General features: G+C 43.4%; 1 protein-coding gene across 3 annotated transcripts in view; it reads right to left on the minus strand.

Annotated features, from left to right (window-relative positions):
• chfr (checkpoint with forkhead and ring finger domains, E3 ubiquitin protein ligase) overlaps nucleotides 1-18,262 on the minus strand; it is a 43,848-nt gene extending 25,586 nt beyond the window's left edge. Inside the window, exons 1-6 of one of the 3 annotated variants that reach the window (XM_068006167.1) lie at nucleotides 18,208-18,262; nucleotides 8,501-8,597; nucleotides 4,039-4,148; nucleotides 2,760-2,819; nucleotides 1,451-1,906; nucleotides 283-439 (exon numbers count right to left, since the gene is read on the minus strand). In XM_068006167.1, coding sequence (XP_067862268.1) covers nucleotides 283-439; nucleotides 1,451-1,906; nucleotides 2,760-2,819; nucleotides 4,039-4,148; nucleotides 8,501-8,597; nucleotides 18,208-18,250 — 923 coding nt within the window. In that variant the 5' untranslated portion in view covers nucleotides 18,251-18,262. Of the gene's footprint in view, nucleotides 1-282; nucleotides 440-1,450; nucleotides 1,907-2,759; nucleotides 2,820-4,038; nucleotides 4,149-8,500; nucleotides 8,598-16,681; nucleotides 16,903-18,207 lie in introns of those variants that run through there. The other 2 variants (XM_068006166.1, XM_068006165.1) reach the window with 2 other exon arrangements.
• Between the last annotated feature and the right edge of the window lie 854 nt (nucleotides 18,263-19,116).

A 19,116-nucleotide genomic window follows, 5' to 3' on the forward strand; every position in this document is an offset into this window, starting at 1 on the left:
AGGCTTAATAGGCCAGATGGTCTTTTCTTATCCTTTTTTTCATATGTTCAAGTAATCCCCCATCCTCAAACCCCACTTCTCCTGGAGACTGCACTTGAGTCTAGTCTCATCGTATGAATTGTCACTGGAGATCGACTATTAAAAATACCGTTATGTTGCAGTCTTGAGGTATTGGTAAAGAATTTAAATAAAGTCCTATGATTTTAAAACTTGTCAAGTGATGAAAACTGAAGCTTGCCTTACACAAAGGACTGTTTGTAAAGCTTTCAAATCTCAGTGTACCTGACGCAATCATGCAACAAGTCTTGACAGATGATACAGGTGAGTGTTTCCTCCATTTTGTCTGGTTGCTTTCCTTCTGAGGTCCCTTGTTCTTCATGTCTGGCCTTTGAACTCTGAGCTTCACTGAGTAGCAATGGATCTGGAATTCCATCATTCTCTATTAAAATATTTTAAAAGTTGTTTTTTAATAGCGGATGCAAATATTAAAATTCACTTACTTATCTGTTGTATTGGGCAAAAGAAAACAGAATCCAATCTTTGAATTAAAAAGAACGAAAACTCTGAAAATACACAATAGGTCAGCCAGCATCTGAAAAGAGAAAGATCTGGCACGGGCACAATGGGCCGAATGGCCTGCTTCTGTGCTGTAAGACTCTAGGTTAATTCTTCAGGTCTCTGTTTCACCAGAACTGGTGAAGACCATTAGACCCGAAACATTAACCGGTCTTTTCTCTCTTCAGATACAGACGCACCTGTTGTATATTTCTAGCATTATGTTTTTGTTCCACTTTTTAAAAATTATTCCTCATTTCAAGGTGGGACAATTCCTTACCACCTTTCTTTTCTCTCCCCCCCCCCTCCCCCTTTCTTTTCCTATTCTTACTCTCCTTAAGACAGGTCACTTGTGCAGGGGTGGGGCACAATGCCAGCAGTCCTCCTGAACTTCCCAAAGGCTCATTCTTCATGGGAACTTACACAGTGAGAAGTGGTGGGCTATTCTCCTGCAGGAGGGGGCATCATAATCATCACTTGACATTCACACATATGCAGGGGTAACTGGAGAGCAATCAGAAGTTGGAAGCCTGTCTGATATTACCCCTCCCTAGCTCAGGCCACCTGGGTAAGGACAACAAATCATAGAATCATAGAAGTTTACAACAGGGAAACAGGCCCTTCGGCCTAACATGTCCATGTCGCCCAGTTTATACCACTAAGCTAGTCCCAATTGCCTGCACTTGGCCCATATCCCTCTATACCCATCTTACCCATGTAACTGTCAAAGATCTGAAGACACTCATGGAATGGGGCCCAGCCTCGTTAAGGAGGAGATTCGGGGGCAAAAATTCTAAACGGGGGCCGGGGGGGGGGGTGAAATGTCGGAGAGTCTAAATTGGTCAACTCTGGAAACAAAATCTTCATTACACAAACATACAAGGTAAATACTTGCCCCTTTTTTGCTTCTTTTTGGTTGGCTCTAGATCCTCCTCTTTGGCCAGGACATCCGAAACAGATAACTTAGTGGCTTCAGGTCCTGGTGTGCCTTCTATATTCACCAGAGTCCTTGAAGGTGCTAAAGCAGGACTAGGCGGCTTTGGACATGAAGTCCAAAATGTTGCTAAGCAACTAGGTCCACGTGTGAGCACTGAAGGCCCAGCAGTAGTGGACACGGGTCCTGTGGAGGAAGTGCACGGCTGAATGGCGGAAGCAGCTGGCTCAACAGTGTCGGAATTGGTTTTAAAGGTACAGAACGGATCATAGTAAGATGTGCATGGCTGTGGTTCCTCTCGGGATGGATGTTCAACTTGTTTGGAACAAAGCGGGAAGGTGACTGCTGTTTGGTCGGAGCTGTTGTCTAAGCTCGAGGTTTCTTTAATAATCTGCTCAACCGTAATGCAAGAGGATCCTGTACATGGAAACCATGAGTAAGTAAATGATGCTCCATTTTCAGACAGGCATTGAGTCAATTCATCCTATTATGAAGTCTTATGGTTCACGGAGTACTAATTGTGTGTCATTTTATGAACTCTGCTGAAGCTATGTGAACAAAATAGAAGAGAAACCTAGAATTTTACAGCACAGAAGGCGGCCATTCAGCCCATCACACCTGTGCTAGCTCTCAAAGAGCTAACCACAAAGTCTATTCCCTAGCCCTTTCCCCATATGCTTATTTTATTATTTTTCAAATATTTATCCACTTCCCTTTTACAAGCTATTAAGGATTCTGATTCTGCCTCTGTCCGACAGACACTCATTTATAAAAAAAAAAATCACAAATCGTTCCCGTTCTTCTAGTGACAATCTTAAAATTATGCCCTTTAGTTACTCACGGATCAGTAAAAATAATTTTTCCCAATTTGCTTTTATCTAACTCTCAATTCTGAACACCTCTATTAACTCTTAAACTCGACTTCGAATGAAAAGAGCCCAGTTTCACAAGTAACATTCTATTCATTTTAAATCAATACTGCAGCACTCACTGGGTTCATAAGATATCTCTCGGAATTACTTGGAATTTACAGCACAGAAACGGGCCATTCGGCCCAACTGGTCTATGCCGGTGGTTATGCTCCACACGAGCCTCCTCTCACCCTACCAGCATATAGCTCCCAAATATTATATGGAATTAAGCATTATAGCATTAGTCTGAAGCTTGCTTCTGCTTACATTTTCCTTCATCCATTGCTAGAACCAAATACAGTTCACATATATTACTGTATTACCATCCAAATCTAATCAGAAACTTAATTCTTAATTACCCATAGGGTCTCCCATGTTTTCCTCCTCAGAATTCAGTGCTTTGTACAAATAGGCAACATCTAAAAAATAAATTAATAAGATTAAAATTAACATAAAAGCTACTTTTTGTTTAACATAACCACATCACTAACAGAGGAAACAGTGCAAAAAAGTTAAACTGTAGCAGACAACTTCAGTTGGCTGGTGTGGGTGCAATTGGCTTCAGGAACTGTCTCCTGGCTGTGGGGGGGGGGGGGGGGGGGGGTGCAGGGGTGGGGGAGGGCCGGGGAAAATTTGTCAGTCAAATTTATCATTACTATCTGCTAGAAAATGTATGTATATACACTGCAGATCTCTGCGTTCCTCCAATTTTGGCCTCTTAAGCATCTGCGATTTTCATCGCTCCACCATTGGCGGTCGTGCCTTCAGCTGCCTAGGCCCTAATCTTTGAAATTCCCTCCCTAAACCTCTCTGCTCCTTAAAACATAACTCCTTGACCAAGCTTTCGGTCACCCGTCCTAATATGTCCTTACCTGGCTCGGTGTCAAATTTTGTTTGATAACGCTTCTGAGAAGCACCTTGGGACATTTTACTACGTTAAAGGCGCTATATAAATGCAAGTTGTGTTGCAGGTGTCAACAGAATTAAGTTCAGTTGCAATATCGCTCCACAATCAAATGACCCGCTTACACTCGAGTCTACACTCACACAATAGCTATTTGGACAAGATACCCAACGGTTGGCTGGCATCTGTAGAAATGTACTTTAGAAGGGAAAGTAAATTGTTGGGGTATTTACATAATGGAAAGAAAATTAGACTGAAATACAATCCATTTTTCTTAACAATTACAAAATAACCATGCTGAGATTTTCTTCTTGCAAGTCACAAAAAAATTTACCCAGACTCTGCAATTCTTCACATTGTATAATGCAACATCTAACTTCACACTTCAAAGATTCTTGCTGGCTTTCTCCCCGTCTGAAGGCATTGGCTCGTTGCTGGGTTACAGTCCAACGGGCACTTCCAGTAGCTTGCAGCCTCAAGAGACAAATGCTCAACCTTTTGATCAGGAGCAGGGGAAGTATAAGATGGTCCACACTTACAACTGTTATTTAGCAGTGTAAATGAACAAGCCGATAACTAACTGCCAAGTACAGTTAACAGCCTGTTTCCTACTGCTCAGCAGCCATTCATATTCCAACCCGATCCCGACCCACCAACTTAGTTTAAGAACCATAAATGGGTTATTTCCAACCATGTGCAGTACACTTTCCCATACTATTCTGTATTATCCTTACTCTGATCTGGCTCATTCTTCCTGTAGACAACATAAATCGCATCTCCATTCTGCAATCGATACGTCTGTTTCTTCACTACTTTGGATTTGTTGATGACTGTTCCATTGGTGCTGAAAGCATAAAATGACACCAGGACACAAGTCAGGCTCCTACACCTTTCTTAGTACAAACGCTGGAAAAGCATGAAACTCACACTTGCAATTTGTTGCATCATCGAAGCCTATGCTTTCAACAGATAACAGTTACACATCAATTGGAAACTATAACATGCTAAAATTTAAAATCCTACACTACTTTAAACAGTATAATTAATGACTTGACATTATGGTAATATTATACCCCACTAACTCTGATGGCCAAAGTCAAATGTAAAGTCAAACAAGGTAGCACCATTGTCAGAAAGAGTGTTGGTTTGTGTCTCCAACAGCGACATAAATGCCTGCCAGAACACCTGTGTTTATTTGGCTGGCTGGGCAGACGATGTGCTCACGCCCACCCTGCAGTGATGCTGTTTCATTGCCAATGGGTGTAAACAACCTCCCAGCCACAGCAAGGTATTAGTGCCTGAAAAAAAAAGTTGCAGCTTGTGACTGTAAAACAAGAGCACTTATGAATTGTTTAAACGTGGATCCAATCCTGCACTAACCGAACAACACAGACTCCCAGCTCCAGGGATTTAACTGTTGAGGGTGCTGCAAGTCTACCCTGGGTGAAAAGTGATTTACACTTTGCAATGAGGCTAAAACTTGATTCCAAAGCAAAGCAAATCTCCCTGGAGGAGAGAATGTCGTGCTGCTTGGATTTGATACTGTACAATGTAAATCCTGTTGGTGTCAAATGTGATTTACAAAGTATTCCAGAGGGCCCATCAAGCACTTTTTAAAAACCTAGCTGACTTTAATTTAAATGTTTAGAACCATAGAATGGTTACAGCACAGAAGGAGGCTATTCAGCCCATCCCAGTTAAGTGTAGGGCTTCTCCCATCTCCAAATATTTATATTTCTAATTGTTGAAAGAGAGCACATGCAAGTATCCAGGTTATGTCCTGAGCTCTCTCCTGGGCAGAACAATTAGCGGTTTCAGGCAGGCAGGCGCCAAGTTACATCAACAGCTGCACTGTGAATTCACCTGGCCGGTTTATGCACTCTGCAGCCATCTACTGGCAAGACGTAGCAATTGCAACAAAGAAAAAACTGCGGCACAAAATTTGCTTTAAACAGGCCAGTCAGTCAAGCAGCTCAGCTGAGTTAAGGAGTCATGGGTCCATCTTTCATATTCCCAATCGTCTGTTGCTATGGTTTACACAAGGAACCACGCAAATTGCATTCTCATTTCAATCTACTTCTGCTATTGTAGAAGTTCCGCACCCATGAGGACGGCCTCAACCGGGATCTTGGGTTCATGTCACGCTACACGTTACCCCACCAGCGAACAAATGTTATCTGTTTTTAATATAATGGGTCATTTGCTGGCTCTCTCTGCCTTCCGGATGTTTCTGCCTCTCTCTGTTTTTTTTCTCTGTTTTTTTTCCCTGTTTGTTTTTTTGTTGAATGTGTATTCAGGGGTTCTGCAGGTGACACCTCTCTGTCTGAACACGGTGATTGCCTTGGCAACGGGCAGTTGCAGGGGCAGTCTGTAAACACCATGTATTGTTCTATATGTATAAATGCGTAGGCTTCAAGGAGCTCTTGAAACATTTGCCTGAGGAAGGAGGAAATCTCCGAAAGCTTGTGAATTTAAAATAAAATTGCTGGACTATAACTTGGTGTTGTAAAATTGTTTACAACTGCTATTGTAAATAGAGCTTTAATCAGAAAATTCCAATCAATGGCTAGGCTTTTTATAAGTTATTTAGAATACAGCTAAATCAAGGATTTCAGCTTCAAATTTTTGCATCAGTTTTTTAAAAAATGAATACGTGCCCTTCAGAGCCATTATAAACTCAAAGCTGCGTTTAACACCACTCTGCCACTCAAAAAAATTAACATATGCCCAGTATATGGAGTATAATGTGGAGCATTGTTGGCAATGAGGCAGAGTGCAGGTGGGTTTCCCTCACGAGCCCACTTTCCATCATTGGGCCAGACATCCTTCCATCAGCATTGCTCCACCTGTTTAATGTTTCTTTTTCCCCCTTCCCCTGAAGGTGCTAACATCCTCCACTTCCCACATGCAGGTGGCCGTTCTTTATGTGTAAACCCAGACAGTGAGAAGCTGTGGACTATTCAACTAGAGGGAAAGGGGGAAATCAAACCCATAAAATTCAACTGAAGGGAAAGGGGGACATCAAACCCATACAATTCAACTGGAGGGAAAGGGGGAAATCAAACCCATATTATTCAAACAAAGAGAAATTGAGAATTAAACTCAAACCCATTCGCACCAAATATACACATCCTATCCAGTCAGGGTCACTGGACATTAAGGAGAACCAGGCTGATTCCTTTTCATCCTTCTTGGCTTTATGTAGTATTACATAGTATTTACAGTACAGAATCAGGCCATTCGTCCCAACTGGTCTACGTCAGTGTTTATGCTCCATACGAGCCTCCTCCCACCCCTGAAGCCAACGTCAGTGCCTAATAGCACTCCAGCTGAAATCAGCTAATTCAGGCGTCAGTCTGTAGAACGTCCTAATCTATGACTCACACATTTACATAACTGAACCATCAGAGGGAGCCACCACCACCAGCCATGTTTATTTTTTCAACAGTCAAATACCCCAATAGCACCAAATAGCCCAGTCAAGGCCTTGTCATGCCTACTGGAGAAATAGCTTGGGCTGCAGCTCATCTCATTTCTGTGGTAAGCAAAGTCTTTCCTTAATCTTTTCTCCCTTGTCTTATAGATGCCCCTGAACAACACCCATCAGCTGCGAGGACAGGCAAGTGATCGTCTCCCAGCCTTGTCAGCGTCCCTCGCTATTTCCACACCCACACTAGGAACATTTTTCCACATCACAATCTGGAATGGAGCCAAAATATTCCTTCCTATTTCTAAACACGCACCTTCCTCCCTGTTCCTACACACCCGTATTCAAATGCACAAAGCCCTTTACAGGCCGGTGCGGACAACACTACAGCTTATAACTTCACAATAACGTGCAAAGGGACTGCAGTAACACAGTAATCTTCAATCCGTTACATGGCACTGGAGATTAAATGCGTCTCCGGAGGGACTTTCTTCCTCACAGGGAAGACAGCAGGAAGGGTCATCTTGGATGGCAATTGCACACTTGCTCAAGGCCAGCAATACAGCTGCATTGCCCACTCTCTCAACCTTATATGTTGCATAATGCAGGAAGGAAAATAATTTTAAAAACTGACAGAACATTTAACCTATAAATTGCATCACCTCACTTGAAAATAATGGTTCAGCTTTTTTGCCATTTAATATTTTACACCTTAAATTTATGTAAATACAGTTTGCACATTCAGGTTTATAGTACACTATGTTATTTTCTCAGTATTCACCGATCACAGCACACTCATCAGTTCTTCAGCAGGAATAGTTTCACTAATGATGGCAGCAAATACCTGACATAAACTACCCACATGGACTTCACAGTATTTTTCTTTGCTTAATCCATCAAGGTGGGGTAGGTCTGAACACTTTTTCTACTTCCATCATCGAGAGCAGCACCGAACATTCTTCAATATATAAAATATCTATATATTTGTTCTTAGGATGTGGCTACATTTATTGTCCATCCCTAGTTGCCCTGAGGGCATTAATAGTCAACCACGTAGATTGAGACTAGAGTCACATGTAAGCCAGGCCAGGTAAAGGTGGCAGGTTGCCTTCCCTGAAGGAAAATTAGTGAACCAGTTGGATTTTTAGGGCTTTCATTTTACCTGGCGCTAGCCCACAAATTACCAGATTTACTGAATTCAATTTCACAGTTTGCTGTGGTGGGATTTGAACCTCTGGATTGCTAGTCCAGTACCATTAGCACTAGGCTACCCTGTAAAGATAAAGCATTACCAGAAGCAAAGTAAAGTTCCCTTTACTCTATACCAGCCAAGTACCTTAATCCCATTCTCAGTAGAGCATCTTCTATTCCACTAATAAGTATTTTTCTATCTTCTATGCTGGTCATCCTGAGTGAGATTATCACTTTAATGCCAATTTAAGTCAAATTGTTGGCAGTTCTGTGTTTATAGGCTCAAGTCCAATAAGGATGGGATTCAGTTCAGGTAGGACCCTTACAGGCAAGAGAGGGGAGACTTTCATCACAACTGTCCAGGTTGGATTTGAAGCCACGTCCCAAAGGTTCGAGGGCAGCAGGCAAAACCACTGCCCCATCTCTCCATAAACAGCTGGCATTCTCAAATAAACACGATCATTAAGTAAGAGTAGTCAGTGCTTTCTGGAGCGAATAGGACTACCACAGGCAAAACCATCTTCATTTTACAGAACATGTAAAAAAAATGCTTATTCTAGAAAATGTACATAACTTACCTCGTATCCTCTAACCACACTTGTCCCGTTTTCTCTCGAATTATTTTACAGTGGTCTCCTGAAACAAGCTTATTGCCGGGAAATGACAAATCACAACCTGCAAAACAAGAGGCAGAAGACGATGAGGCTAATTTTTAATATAAAGGCCACTTATTATCCCACTTGGCCAAGATGCTTTTTGATACTAGTTTTTGATACTCTTCACAGATGAAAATATCTTCCAGCACCAATCAACTTTCATTATACATTATTTAACATTGGTTGGTTTAGTTTCCAACATTGGACCCAAATGACAATTTTAAGATATGCAGACTTTATGTAAATCCTTTTACAGTCATTATTTATAGAGAAGGAAGCAGAAACTCCCAATACAGCACTGCTGCCAATCCCAGAGAGAACCCAATTCACTCCTAGCTGATGTCAAAGACAGGCTCCATTAAAGAGATTTGCATCCTTTTTCTTTCCTTAACCCGATTCAAACACAAGAACATAGGCACGGAAGCAGGCCATTCAGCCCCCAAGCCTGTTCCGCCATTCAGTTAGAGCATCGCTGATCTATGTCTTAACTCCATCTTCCCGCCTTGGTTCCATAATCCTTAATACCATTACCTAACAAAAATCTATCAATCTCAAAGAACAAATTAATTCCCTGAACAGCACAGATGAGCAATTGGTTATTAATGGGTTATGGAAATAATCTCCATTTTAGCCAGGATCCTGGAATAAAAGGATTCTGATCCCCATCTCGAGTTATTATCAGAGATGAATTCAGTTAATCAGAAACTAGTCACCAATCATAAATACTGGGTTTCCCCAAGAGGTATGGTATATGGGCTGTAACCTAGGAAAGAGAAAAGGCCATTTACCAATCCAACTCTCTCCTCTACGCCAACTCAGGAGTTTATCGAATTTAACTAAGTGCTGTGCTTCTACAGGTATCATAGTAGGTATAGCACAGGAGGAGGCCAGGAGGAGGCCATTAGGCCTATCATGCCGGTGCCAGCTCTTTGAAAGAGCTAGCCAGTTAGTCACATTCCCCTGTATATCTAAATGTTAATATATTGAAAGTGGTACATCCATCACACCAGACGTCAAACTCCACTATAGATGCAAAGCAATCTTAAGCGTCAAGTGCTTCGGACTTGTATTTTTAACCTCCGACCTGAAACAGACCAGCAGATTCAAAACTGCATAGTTCCCTCACCAAACAATAAGCTCAATGTCCTCAGCCTCGATTGACTTAATAATTAAACTCTGTGACCTTAAAGGGACACTGCTCCATCTTGGGAGAATACTACATTGTGCATCAGATGGTATAAAAGAGCTCTCACCAACTTACCATGAGCAACACCTTGGGACTTCTACTAGTACAGAAAATATTTTGACCAAACTGTCAGGATGACACCAGCCGTGGTTCAGTGGGTAGCACTCTCACCTCTGAGTCAGGTGGTGTGGGTTACTGATTATCTGGTCATTATCTCATTGCTGTTTGTGGGAGCTTGCTGTGCACAGATCGGCTGCCGTGTTTCCTACATTACATCAGTGACTACATTTCAAAAGTACTTCATTGGCTGTGAAACGCTTTGGAACGTCCTGAGGTCGTGAAAGGCGCTATATAAATGCAAGTTCTTTCTTTCTGAAGTTCGATGGTGCACCATGAAATAACCACAAATAAATATGAGCCATAAATTCCAACACAGTAAGTGCCCCGTCTCAAACATTCATATGCTTCTCTTTAAGGCCAGAGAGAAAACTACAAGAATAACAATGACTAACCCTAAAATGCTGAACATTTCAAATTGGACAACTGTGTTTGAAAATCACTACATTGTTCCTTTGGGGGGAGCACAAAGAAACCAAAATGATAAATGGGATTTGGGCATCTATGCTACGAGGAAAAGCTATAGGTAAGTAAGGATGTTTACACTGGGGGGGAAAAAGTGGTTTAGAGGTGACCTTGAGATGTTTAAGATTTTATAGGACACAGAAACTGGATCCTAGAGAGATGGTCAAAATGAACAGAACCTCTGGGATAAAGGGCCGGAGGCTCGAGTATAGAGAAAAGTACAATGTACAGCAAAGATATAACTTCTTCACACAGAGGGTGTTGAATATATGGAGATAGTGAAAGTACAAGAGGTTATAGATTTCAAGGTGATGAATAGACTTTGACAGTAGGGCTAATGAATGGTATGGGAGATGGTGGGATATGAATCTGTGAACTTGGTGGATAGAAACATCATCTCTGGTCCTACACAGATGTATGTTCTCAAGGAGAGTGAGACAAAGCAGGTAGATGGGGGAAGGTGGGCTTGTTAAGATTGTCTAGTGATGGGTTATGGTCTCTTGGAGCTTGCTTGATTACCTCAGGAAATCAGGCAGGAATTTCTCAGCTTTCCACAGGTATTTTTTGTTGTTGCATTACTTGCACTGGATAGGGTGACGCACCATCTAACAAGCAGGATGAACACTGATGGACCATGGTCTTTTCTCATGTACACTATAATCCCTCTGGTAGGCCTGTTTTTAAATAATTAAAACACAACATTCACCAGCTCCCTCAAAAATCCAGCCAGTTAACGCTGTGAGTAGTTGACCCATAAAGAGCAAGGAGATGCCAGGTTCAATCTCCAAAATGTGCCGAGTTACAGCTCTTGGTCTATCTCTCAGTACTACAGGTACAGTAACATAGTAGTTGCGATGATAATGGACTAGCTACCCCGTCTCCCCACGATCATGAATTTAAATGCCATCACAAGTTGCAAGATTGAATTCAATAAATCTGGTGAATTGTGGGGCATGAAAGTTCTTGCACGGTCATAAAAACCCAACCCTAAGTCCTTAAGGGGTGGGAATCTGTGTCCCCTCCCATTCCCTCCACCCACATCTGGTCTGGACTTCAAGTGACTTTTGTCCCACATTGCATGGTTGACTCTTAATGCCTTTGATGTGATCCACCGAGTCACTCAGTTATACAACTGCTACAAATGACCCACCACCTTCTCAGGAAAACTAGGGTGATAGACAATAAATGCAGCCTTGCCAGCAACCCTCAAAACCGGAGAACAAATAATGAAGGGCCACTACAACTGGCCTCAGCACCCAAGCTTGGGAGAAGAGGCAAATAAAAAAAAAGCTCCTGACTGGTATCAAGCTGAACGTGCACGTGTGTGATATGGCACCAGGATCAGGCTCACCACAGCCGAATAGCTTACCAACACTCATCGCCTTGGGTCTCACATGAAGAAAGGCCATTGCCTACATAACAGTAGTCATTCATCCGTACATCCTAAGCACTTGTTAAAATGCTGTACAAATGCCAGTTTCTTTCTTTCTTTCTTTAACTGGTGCCCATCAGCCATGCAACAAGGATCAGACTCCTTTAGGGAAGGGAGGAGACGAACATTGATGGAAAAAATGTTGGGGGGCGGAAAAAATTTTTTTTTTTTAAGAATTAATTCATAAGTTACACATTGAAAAGAAGCTGAATAATCTTGGTATTGTGCAGCCAGGAAACAACCTGCATCATAAGCCCTACTACTCACTCTGTGCTGCAATAGGTAGATTAAATGCTGCAGCCCAAACTTTTCCCCAGGGAGGGGAGGTTCAATCCATTAACTTTAATGACCAGTTTCCATAAAAAGTAGAGGCTGCCACCTGAGCAATTCTACACAAAGACATAATTTACAACAGACTTATAAAAAAGGGTTGAATGGCCACAAAATGCAGCCCTTCAGCAGAACAGTTTATTAAACACCAGCCAACCACTTACTGAAGTCCAGGAATGGTCAGGTCTTTTACTGAGGACGATTGTGGTTAATGCCAAGTGCACGTCTTTTTCTTTGAAGGCCAGCTCGAACATCTGAACAATACCGTACAAACTCTTTCAATTTTGTTAAGTACGTGCATAAGCAGCACACAAGAATCAGCAACCTGGATCTTGGAAAATTTTTCTGCTAACACATTAAAAAAAACCACAGGCTTTCTATACTAAACGTTAAGTATGAAATGACTGAAAACTTACTGAATGTCTGCACCAACGAAACTACACAAGAACGGCTCCTCCCAGTTATCTTCCCAGCAAGACTAGAAATTCCACCCACCTGGCTGGAGGCAAATTACTTTCTAGCTCCAATTGAGCTCAAAAACAAAGCAATTCCCCAGCCTTTCAAAGGATATCTGCATGGCTGTCCCTACAGCTCCAACACCTCATTATTTCTCTCTCTTCCTGGCTGCATCTGATCCTCTTTGGGCCGTTGCACAATCCTCCACCCAACCAATTAACTACCGTACAAGATGGCTTTGACAATTTCTTCTGGCTAAAAATTCAAGTTACGCAAAATTTTTAATTTACATCTGTTAGAACCGCTACTCACAGAGGATAACTTACACACTGAGCACTGATTTTAAACACAGTTCCTAATATGGTGACATGAAGAGTTGCAAATTCAGGCCACAGGCTGTGCACTTGAATCTCTCAGTAATGGGCACTTTTATCCTCCTCCTCCTCCTTCACCTCGACGCATAGGAAGGTTATAGAAATTTGAAGATTCTATTATAAATTCAGTGAGAGGTGATATCTGGCATCATTAGCACAGGGCACAGATAGCTCAATTTACTATTTAAATGAACTGAACACAGCCCTTCAACGCAAAGTCAATGAGGTGGCACAACAGACATAATGATTTGCTGTGGGTGGGTGGGTATGCATGTGTGTGGGGGGTGGGGGAGAAAGGTTAACAGTTGCTTGTCTGCTACATCGATATTTAAAAAGTTTGTAATAAATAAACATCTACCAGGATTGCAAATGTCAAATGAGGACAGGATAGGGCTGGACTGTGATGCCCTATATAATTGAATAAATTGCTGCTTTGATCTTAATGATAGTAAATATGCTCCAGTATATTTCCTGCATTTGGTAAAGGACAATCATTTAGACTAGATTGCAGGGGGCAGGGGGCAGGGGGAGGGGGGAGCCGGGGTGGGGGGGTGGGTGAAGAGAAGGCAAGAGGGGAAATTGGATCTTACACAAAACCGACCCGTGAATGATTGTTAGGCATCAGATGGTGATGAGGGAGAAATTCTGCATCAAGCTCTCAATGACAAGTAGGCACTGAAAGCCAAGAGATAAGGCAGATCTATATTGAAGTGCATTCACATGAACACTAGGAACACTTGTGATGCAATGCCTCTGCTTGAGGCTGTTATAGCAGTAGCTAATATAATGTAATGGGAATAACAGAAATATGTCTAACCCTAGACAGTGGTGATGAAAACAACATACAAGGGTTTCAGTAAGGTCACATAGGAAAGGAAGTGGTGTGAGAAACACCCAAGAGAATAAGGAAGTAGTTCTTTTAGTAAATCAAAAACTACTCTGGCTTGTTGTTTTTAGCTTGGGCTGAGCAAAGGTTTCCTACAGACCCTCAGGTTGAAAAGGACGGGAAAATGGAGTTGAAGTCGAACATCAGCCATGATCTTATTGAATGGTGCAGCTGACTTGAGAGGCCTGATGGCCTACTCCTACTCCTGCTCCTATTTCTTATGTCCTTATGATAGTTTATTCTATTTAGAGATACAAGGTTCAGTGTAAACAGGTTGATGACATATTTCAAGAATGTTCAAGTGGTTCCTAATGTAATGCACGCTTCCTTCAGGGCTCGATGGGTCAGGGAAAACATATACAGCTCATGTCTCGATCTGCTAATAAGAGACTGGAGGTTGCAGCACTTCTAGGTGATAGTGACGAGAACATGATCAAGTTCTATACAATTTGGGATTCAAAGCTGTCGAGGAATACAATACCGTTCAACACCCAGGAATACAATTCTAAAAAGGTGAACAGCTCAAAACAAATTGACTGTGGAGGGGAGTGAGGGGCAGAGAAATGGTTTGACCTCAGCTAAGGGCAAATCAAAAAAAATGTTGTTTGCTCATGGGAAATGGGCAACAACGCAGTATTTCTGGCCCATCCCTAGTTGCCTGAGGGCATTAACAATCGACAGGGAGTGTGGGACTATACATCTATGCCAGAAAAGATAGGGGTGGCAGATTCTCTTCCCTGACAGCCACCAGTGAACAGGTTAAATTATTTTTTTTTTAGGACAATCCTGCTGCTTTCATGATTATTTTTGTCTGATGCTAGCCCACAAATTACCCAGATTTATTGAATTCAATTTCCTAGCTTGCCATGGTAGGATTTGAACTCAACCTCTGCTAGTCCAGTACCATAAAAACTAAACTGACGTACCCAATTAAAAATGCAGGAACTTTCAGAATCATGCCGGTCAGAAGGGCAAAGAGGAATTGGGAATTAGCATAGCTGCGGAAGTTAAACATAGCAGCAAGAAATTTTTCCAGCAAGCGTCAGGCTTGGGTCAGTGGGAGCATTCTTGTCTCAGTCAGAAGGTCGTGGGTTCAGGCCTCACACCAGGGACTTTACACTCCAGTGCAGTAGAGGGAGCGCTGCACCGGCGGATGCACCGTCTTTTGGATGAGACATTAAACGGAGGCCTCGTCTGCCCTCTGAGGTAGACGTAAAAGATCCCATGGCCACTATTCGAAGAGGAATCCTCCCTGCTGTACTGGCCAATATTTATCCCTCAATTAACACCGTAATTTTCTGGTTGCTAACTGCAAGGGTTTGGACATTGGACACATTCTGGTCAAAATTTATCCCTCAACCAACATCACTAAAACAGATTATCTGGTCATTGCTGTTTGTGGGACCTTACTGTGCACAAATTGGCTGCCCCGTTTCCTACACTACAACAGTGACTACACTTCAAAAGTACTTCATTACCTGTAAAGCAACTTGGGGGGGGGGGGGTTCCTAATGTCACGAAAGGCACTGTATAAATGCAAGTTCTTACTTTATAGACAGGATCAGGATCAGGCTCAGCTGTGGTGTCCAAGCCCCCAAAAGTTGAACAGCCCATCAACACTCACCGTCTAAATTCACAGAACTCTTCAACAAGGTAACAAGAGGGCTGCGAGAATCCAGCAAAAAATAAATGTATCCTTTAGGGGAAGCAAAAATGGGCAACAAAAGAAGAATCTCTTTTCCCTGAAGTACTGTAGAAATCTATTTCCTCTTTCCTTCTGACCAGCAAATGAACAGGAGACAATTGAACTGCAGAGTAAAATATCATAGTACAGCACCGGAGGTGGCCATTCAGCCCATCATGCCTGTGCTGGCTCTGAAAGAGCTATCCGATTAGTCCCACTCCCCAGCTCCTTCCCCATAGGCCCTGTATTTTCTTCCCTTCAAGTATTTCATAGAATCATAGAAAGTTACAGCACAGAAGGAGGCCACTTGGCCCATCGTATTAATGCCGGCCGAAAAAGAGCCATCCAGCTTAATCCCACTTTCCAGCACTTGGTCCGTAGCCCTGTAGGTTACGGCACTTCAAGTACACATCCAAGTACTTTTTAAATGAGTTGATGGTTTCTGCCTCTACCGCCCTTTCAGGCAGTGAGTTCTAGACCCCCACCGTCCTCTGGATGAAAAAAATTTTCTTCAGCTCCTGTCTAATCCTTCTACCAATTACTTTAAACCTAAGCCCCCAGGTCACTGACCCCTCTGTTAGGGGAAATAGGCCCTCCCTTATTCATCCAATTCCCTTTTGAAACTTAGTAGTGAATCTGCTTCCACCGCCCTTTCAGGCAGTGCGTTCCAAGTCATCATAACTCGCTGCGTAAAAAAATGTTTCCTCATTTCCCCTCTGGTTCTTTTGCCGATCACCTTAAATCTGTTCCCCCTGCTCACCGACCCTCCTGTCACTGAAAACAGTTTCTCCTTATTTACTCTATCAAAGCCCTTCGTGATTTTGAACACCTCTATCAAATCTTCCCTTCACCTTCTCTGTTCTAAAAAAAAATAATTTTAAAATATGTAATTGAAAAATGTTTCGCAAAGCAAAAAAAGAGAAAGAGATTGCAATTTTCTTCAGAGAACTGATAGTAATAACTTTAAATAAACTCTTTTCCTCCACCTCCCCTGCCGAGGGACAATGACGCCAACTACAGCCTCCCTTCCCCAAAGTCCAATATAAATTGAATTGATTGAAGTGGAAGCTGCTCAAACCCCCACCGACCGATGAGCACCGAGCAGGCCGGCGCTGTGCTGCTGTGGGCTGGGTGTATTTAGGCTGCTTCTCTGAGGCCTACTCACACACTCACCCTTCTTCCTGCCGATGGTCCACTCGCTATTCACCAGCAGTAAGTGGCTCTCGCTCTCTTTATCTATGCGGGTGAGGCGGCCCCAGGCTTGGCTCTCCAGCGGCTGCATGTCACCCTCCCTCCCGCCCGCCCGCCCCCCTTGGCTGACAAGACTCGGGCCTCAGGCCCCGGGCCTTATCATCTCCTCATAAAGTCACGTTAAATCGGGAGGGAAGCACAAGCCCTCCTCCCGCCCGATAATCACCCGATCTCTTCCCCCCCCCACCCCCACCCCGCCCCGCCCCGCGACAACGGGCCGCGATCACGACATTCGGATTTCCCCCTGCCGCCCTCTCGGAGCCAGCAGCTGACGGGACTGGGCGGGCCGGGCCGAGGACTGGGCGGGCCGAGGAGCCCTAGGCCCAGCCCCGGCCGCCCAGCTCCTCCCCCGCGACACCGGGCCGGAGGTCCCGCCTCAGCCGCGCCGTCATTGGCCGCTTGGGCCACCAGCCGGTGCTCTGTATGGCCGACGGAAAACGTCAATCAAAACCCCCCCCAAGGCTCCGGCTGAAGCCGACGTCGACCTCGTCACGTGATAGGGGTGGGGTTTTCCTCCCGCGCTCTCTGCTGCCCCCCACCTGCACTTCCGGGAATTGCTGCCTGAATACAGGCCCTGGCTGACCTGTGACTGTCTAAAACCTGGAGTATTATATACAAGTGACCAGGCTATTGCTGTTCATTCTCCACCCGAACTAGAATCTTAATCCCATTTTGTCCTGTTCCTATAACCCTTTATCCCCCTTTCCTTCAACCACCTATAGAATTTCACAGCACAGAAAGAGGCCATTCAGCCCATCATGACTGCACCTACTCTATGAAAGAGCTATCGAAGTACTCCCAAACCCCAGCTCTTTTCCCATGGCCCTGCAATTTTTTTTTTTCCTTTTCACACATTCAATCCAATTTCCTTTTGAAAGTTACTATTGAATCTGCTTCCACTGCTCTTACAGGCAGTGCATTCCAGATTACAACAACTTGCATTTATATGGCGCCATTAACGTACTAAAATGTCCCAAGGCGCTTCACAGGAGCGATTATCAAACAAATTTTGACACCGAACCTCATAAGGAAATATTAAGACAGGTGACCAAAAGCTTGGTCAAAGAGGTAGGTATAAAGGAGGAAAGAGAGGTAGAAAGGTTTAGGGCCTAGGCATAAAAACTCACTGCATAAAGAAAATTCTCCTCCTCTCCTCTGGTTCTTCTGCCAATTATCTTAAATCTGTGTCCTCTGGTTACCGACCCTTCTGCCACTGGAAACAGTTTCTCCTTATTTACTCAATCAAAACTCATAATTTTGAACACCTCTATTAAATCTCCCCTTAACCTTCTCTGCTCTAAGGAAAATAATCCTAGCTTCTCTAGTCTTTCCACATAACTGAAGTCCCTCATCCCTGGTATCATTCTATCTTCTACACCCTTTCCAAGATGGTGCCAGGTGTACAGACCCAGTGACCTCTGCCTGGAGTCTATCCCCAACACACCGACCTGTACTATGTCTTTGAAACGCAGCCGTCCAAGGCCTTGACATCCTTCCTTCAAAGGGTTGGGCCCAGAATTGGACATAATACTCCAGCTGAGGCCTAACCAATGATTTACAAAAGTTTAGCATAACTTCCTTGCTTTTTTACATTGATATGTTCAGCGACCAATGGGGGGAAGTATAGGGGCAGTGCGGAAGGAGGAGGTCATGTGATGTAACCTCCAGGATTACATCCAACCAGAAAGTTGGCCTAATCCAGCCCCATCGTAATCATTGGCTTTCAGAGTTACCAGAAATCTGGCGGGGAATCCCAGACTCCAGTGAGAAGTCTACATCTCCCGCCTCCACTAATGAGCTGGGCTAGCTGGCTCAGGTATCAGCTTACTACGGGGCAGAGAATTGGCTCAGTTTTTGGTCACCTGTCCTAATATTTCCTTATATGGAAATATGTGGCTCGGTGTCAAGTTTTGTTTGAAATCGCTCCCGTGAAACGCCTTGGAACATTTTACTGTGGTAAAGGCACTATATAAATGCATGTTGTTGTTGTATTTAGCACAATGGGAAATGTAATCCAAGCATAAGCTTTAATTAACCTTATGTCGATGTAAATTTTAACAGATACTTTCTTAGAAATGCAAATGTAATGGTTGCACATTATGCAAATTAGCAACATGCAACAGGTATCATCTATAAAGCTGATCTCTCATAGGACTGAGAGACAGAAACTGCTAGAATTGCATCAAGATTCAAAGTCAGTCCTGGTGTTCCCATCTGATGTAATATCTCAGCGCTATTGTTTGGAGAGGGTGGATCCAATCGGGCAGTTCCCCGACCAGACGGTTGATGCCATTTGGCAGAACGTCTCGTCACCAGAACTGACCAACAGGCACTAGGATGTAGCCTGGATGGTGGTG

The sequence above is a fragment of the Heptranchias perlo genome, chromosome 25, assembly GCF_035084215.1.
Source record: "Heptranchias perlo isolate sHepPer1 chromosome 25, sHepPer1.hap1, whole genome shotgun sequence".
Classification (NCBI taxonomy): Eukaryota; Metazoa; Chordata; class Chondrichthyes; order Hexanchiformes; family Hexanchidae; genus Heptranchias; species Heptranchias perlo.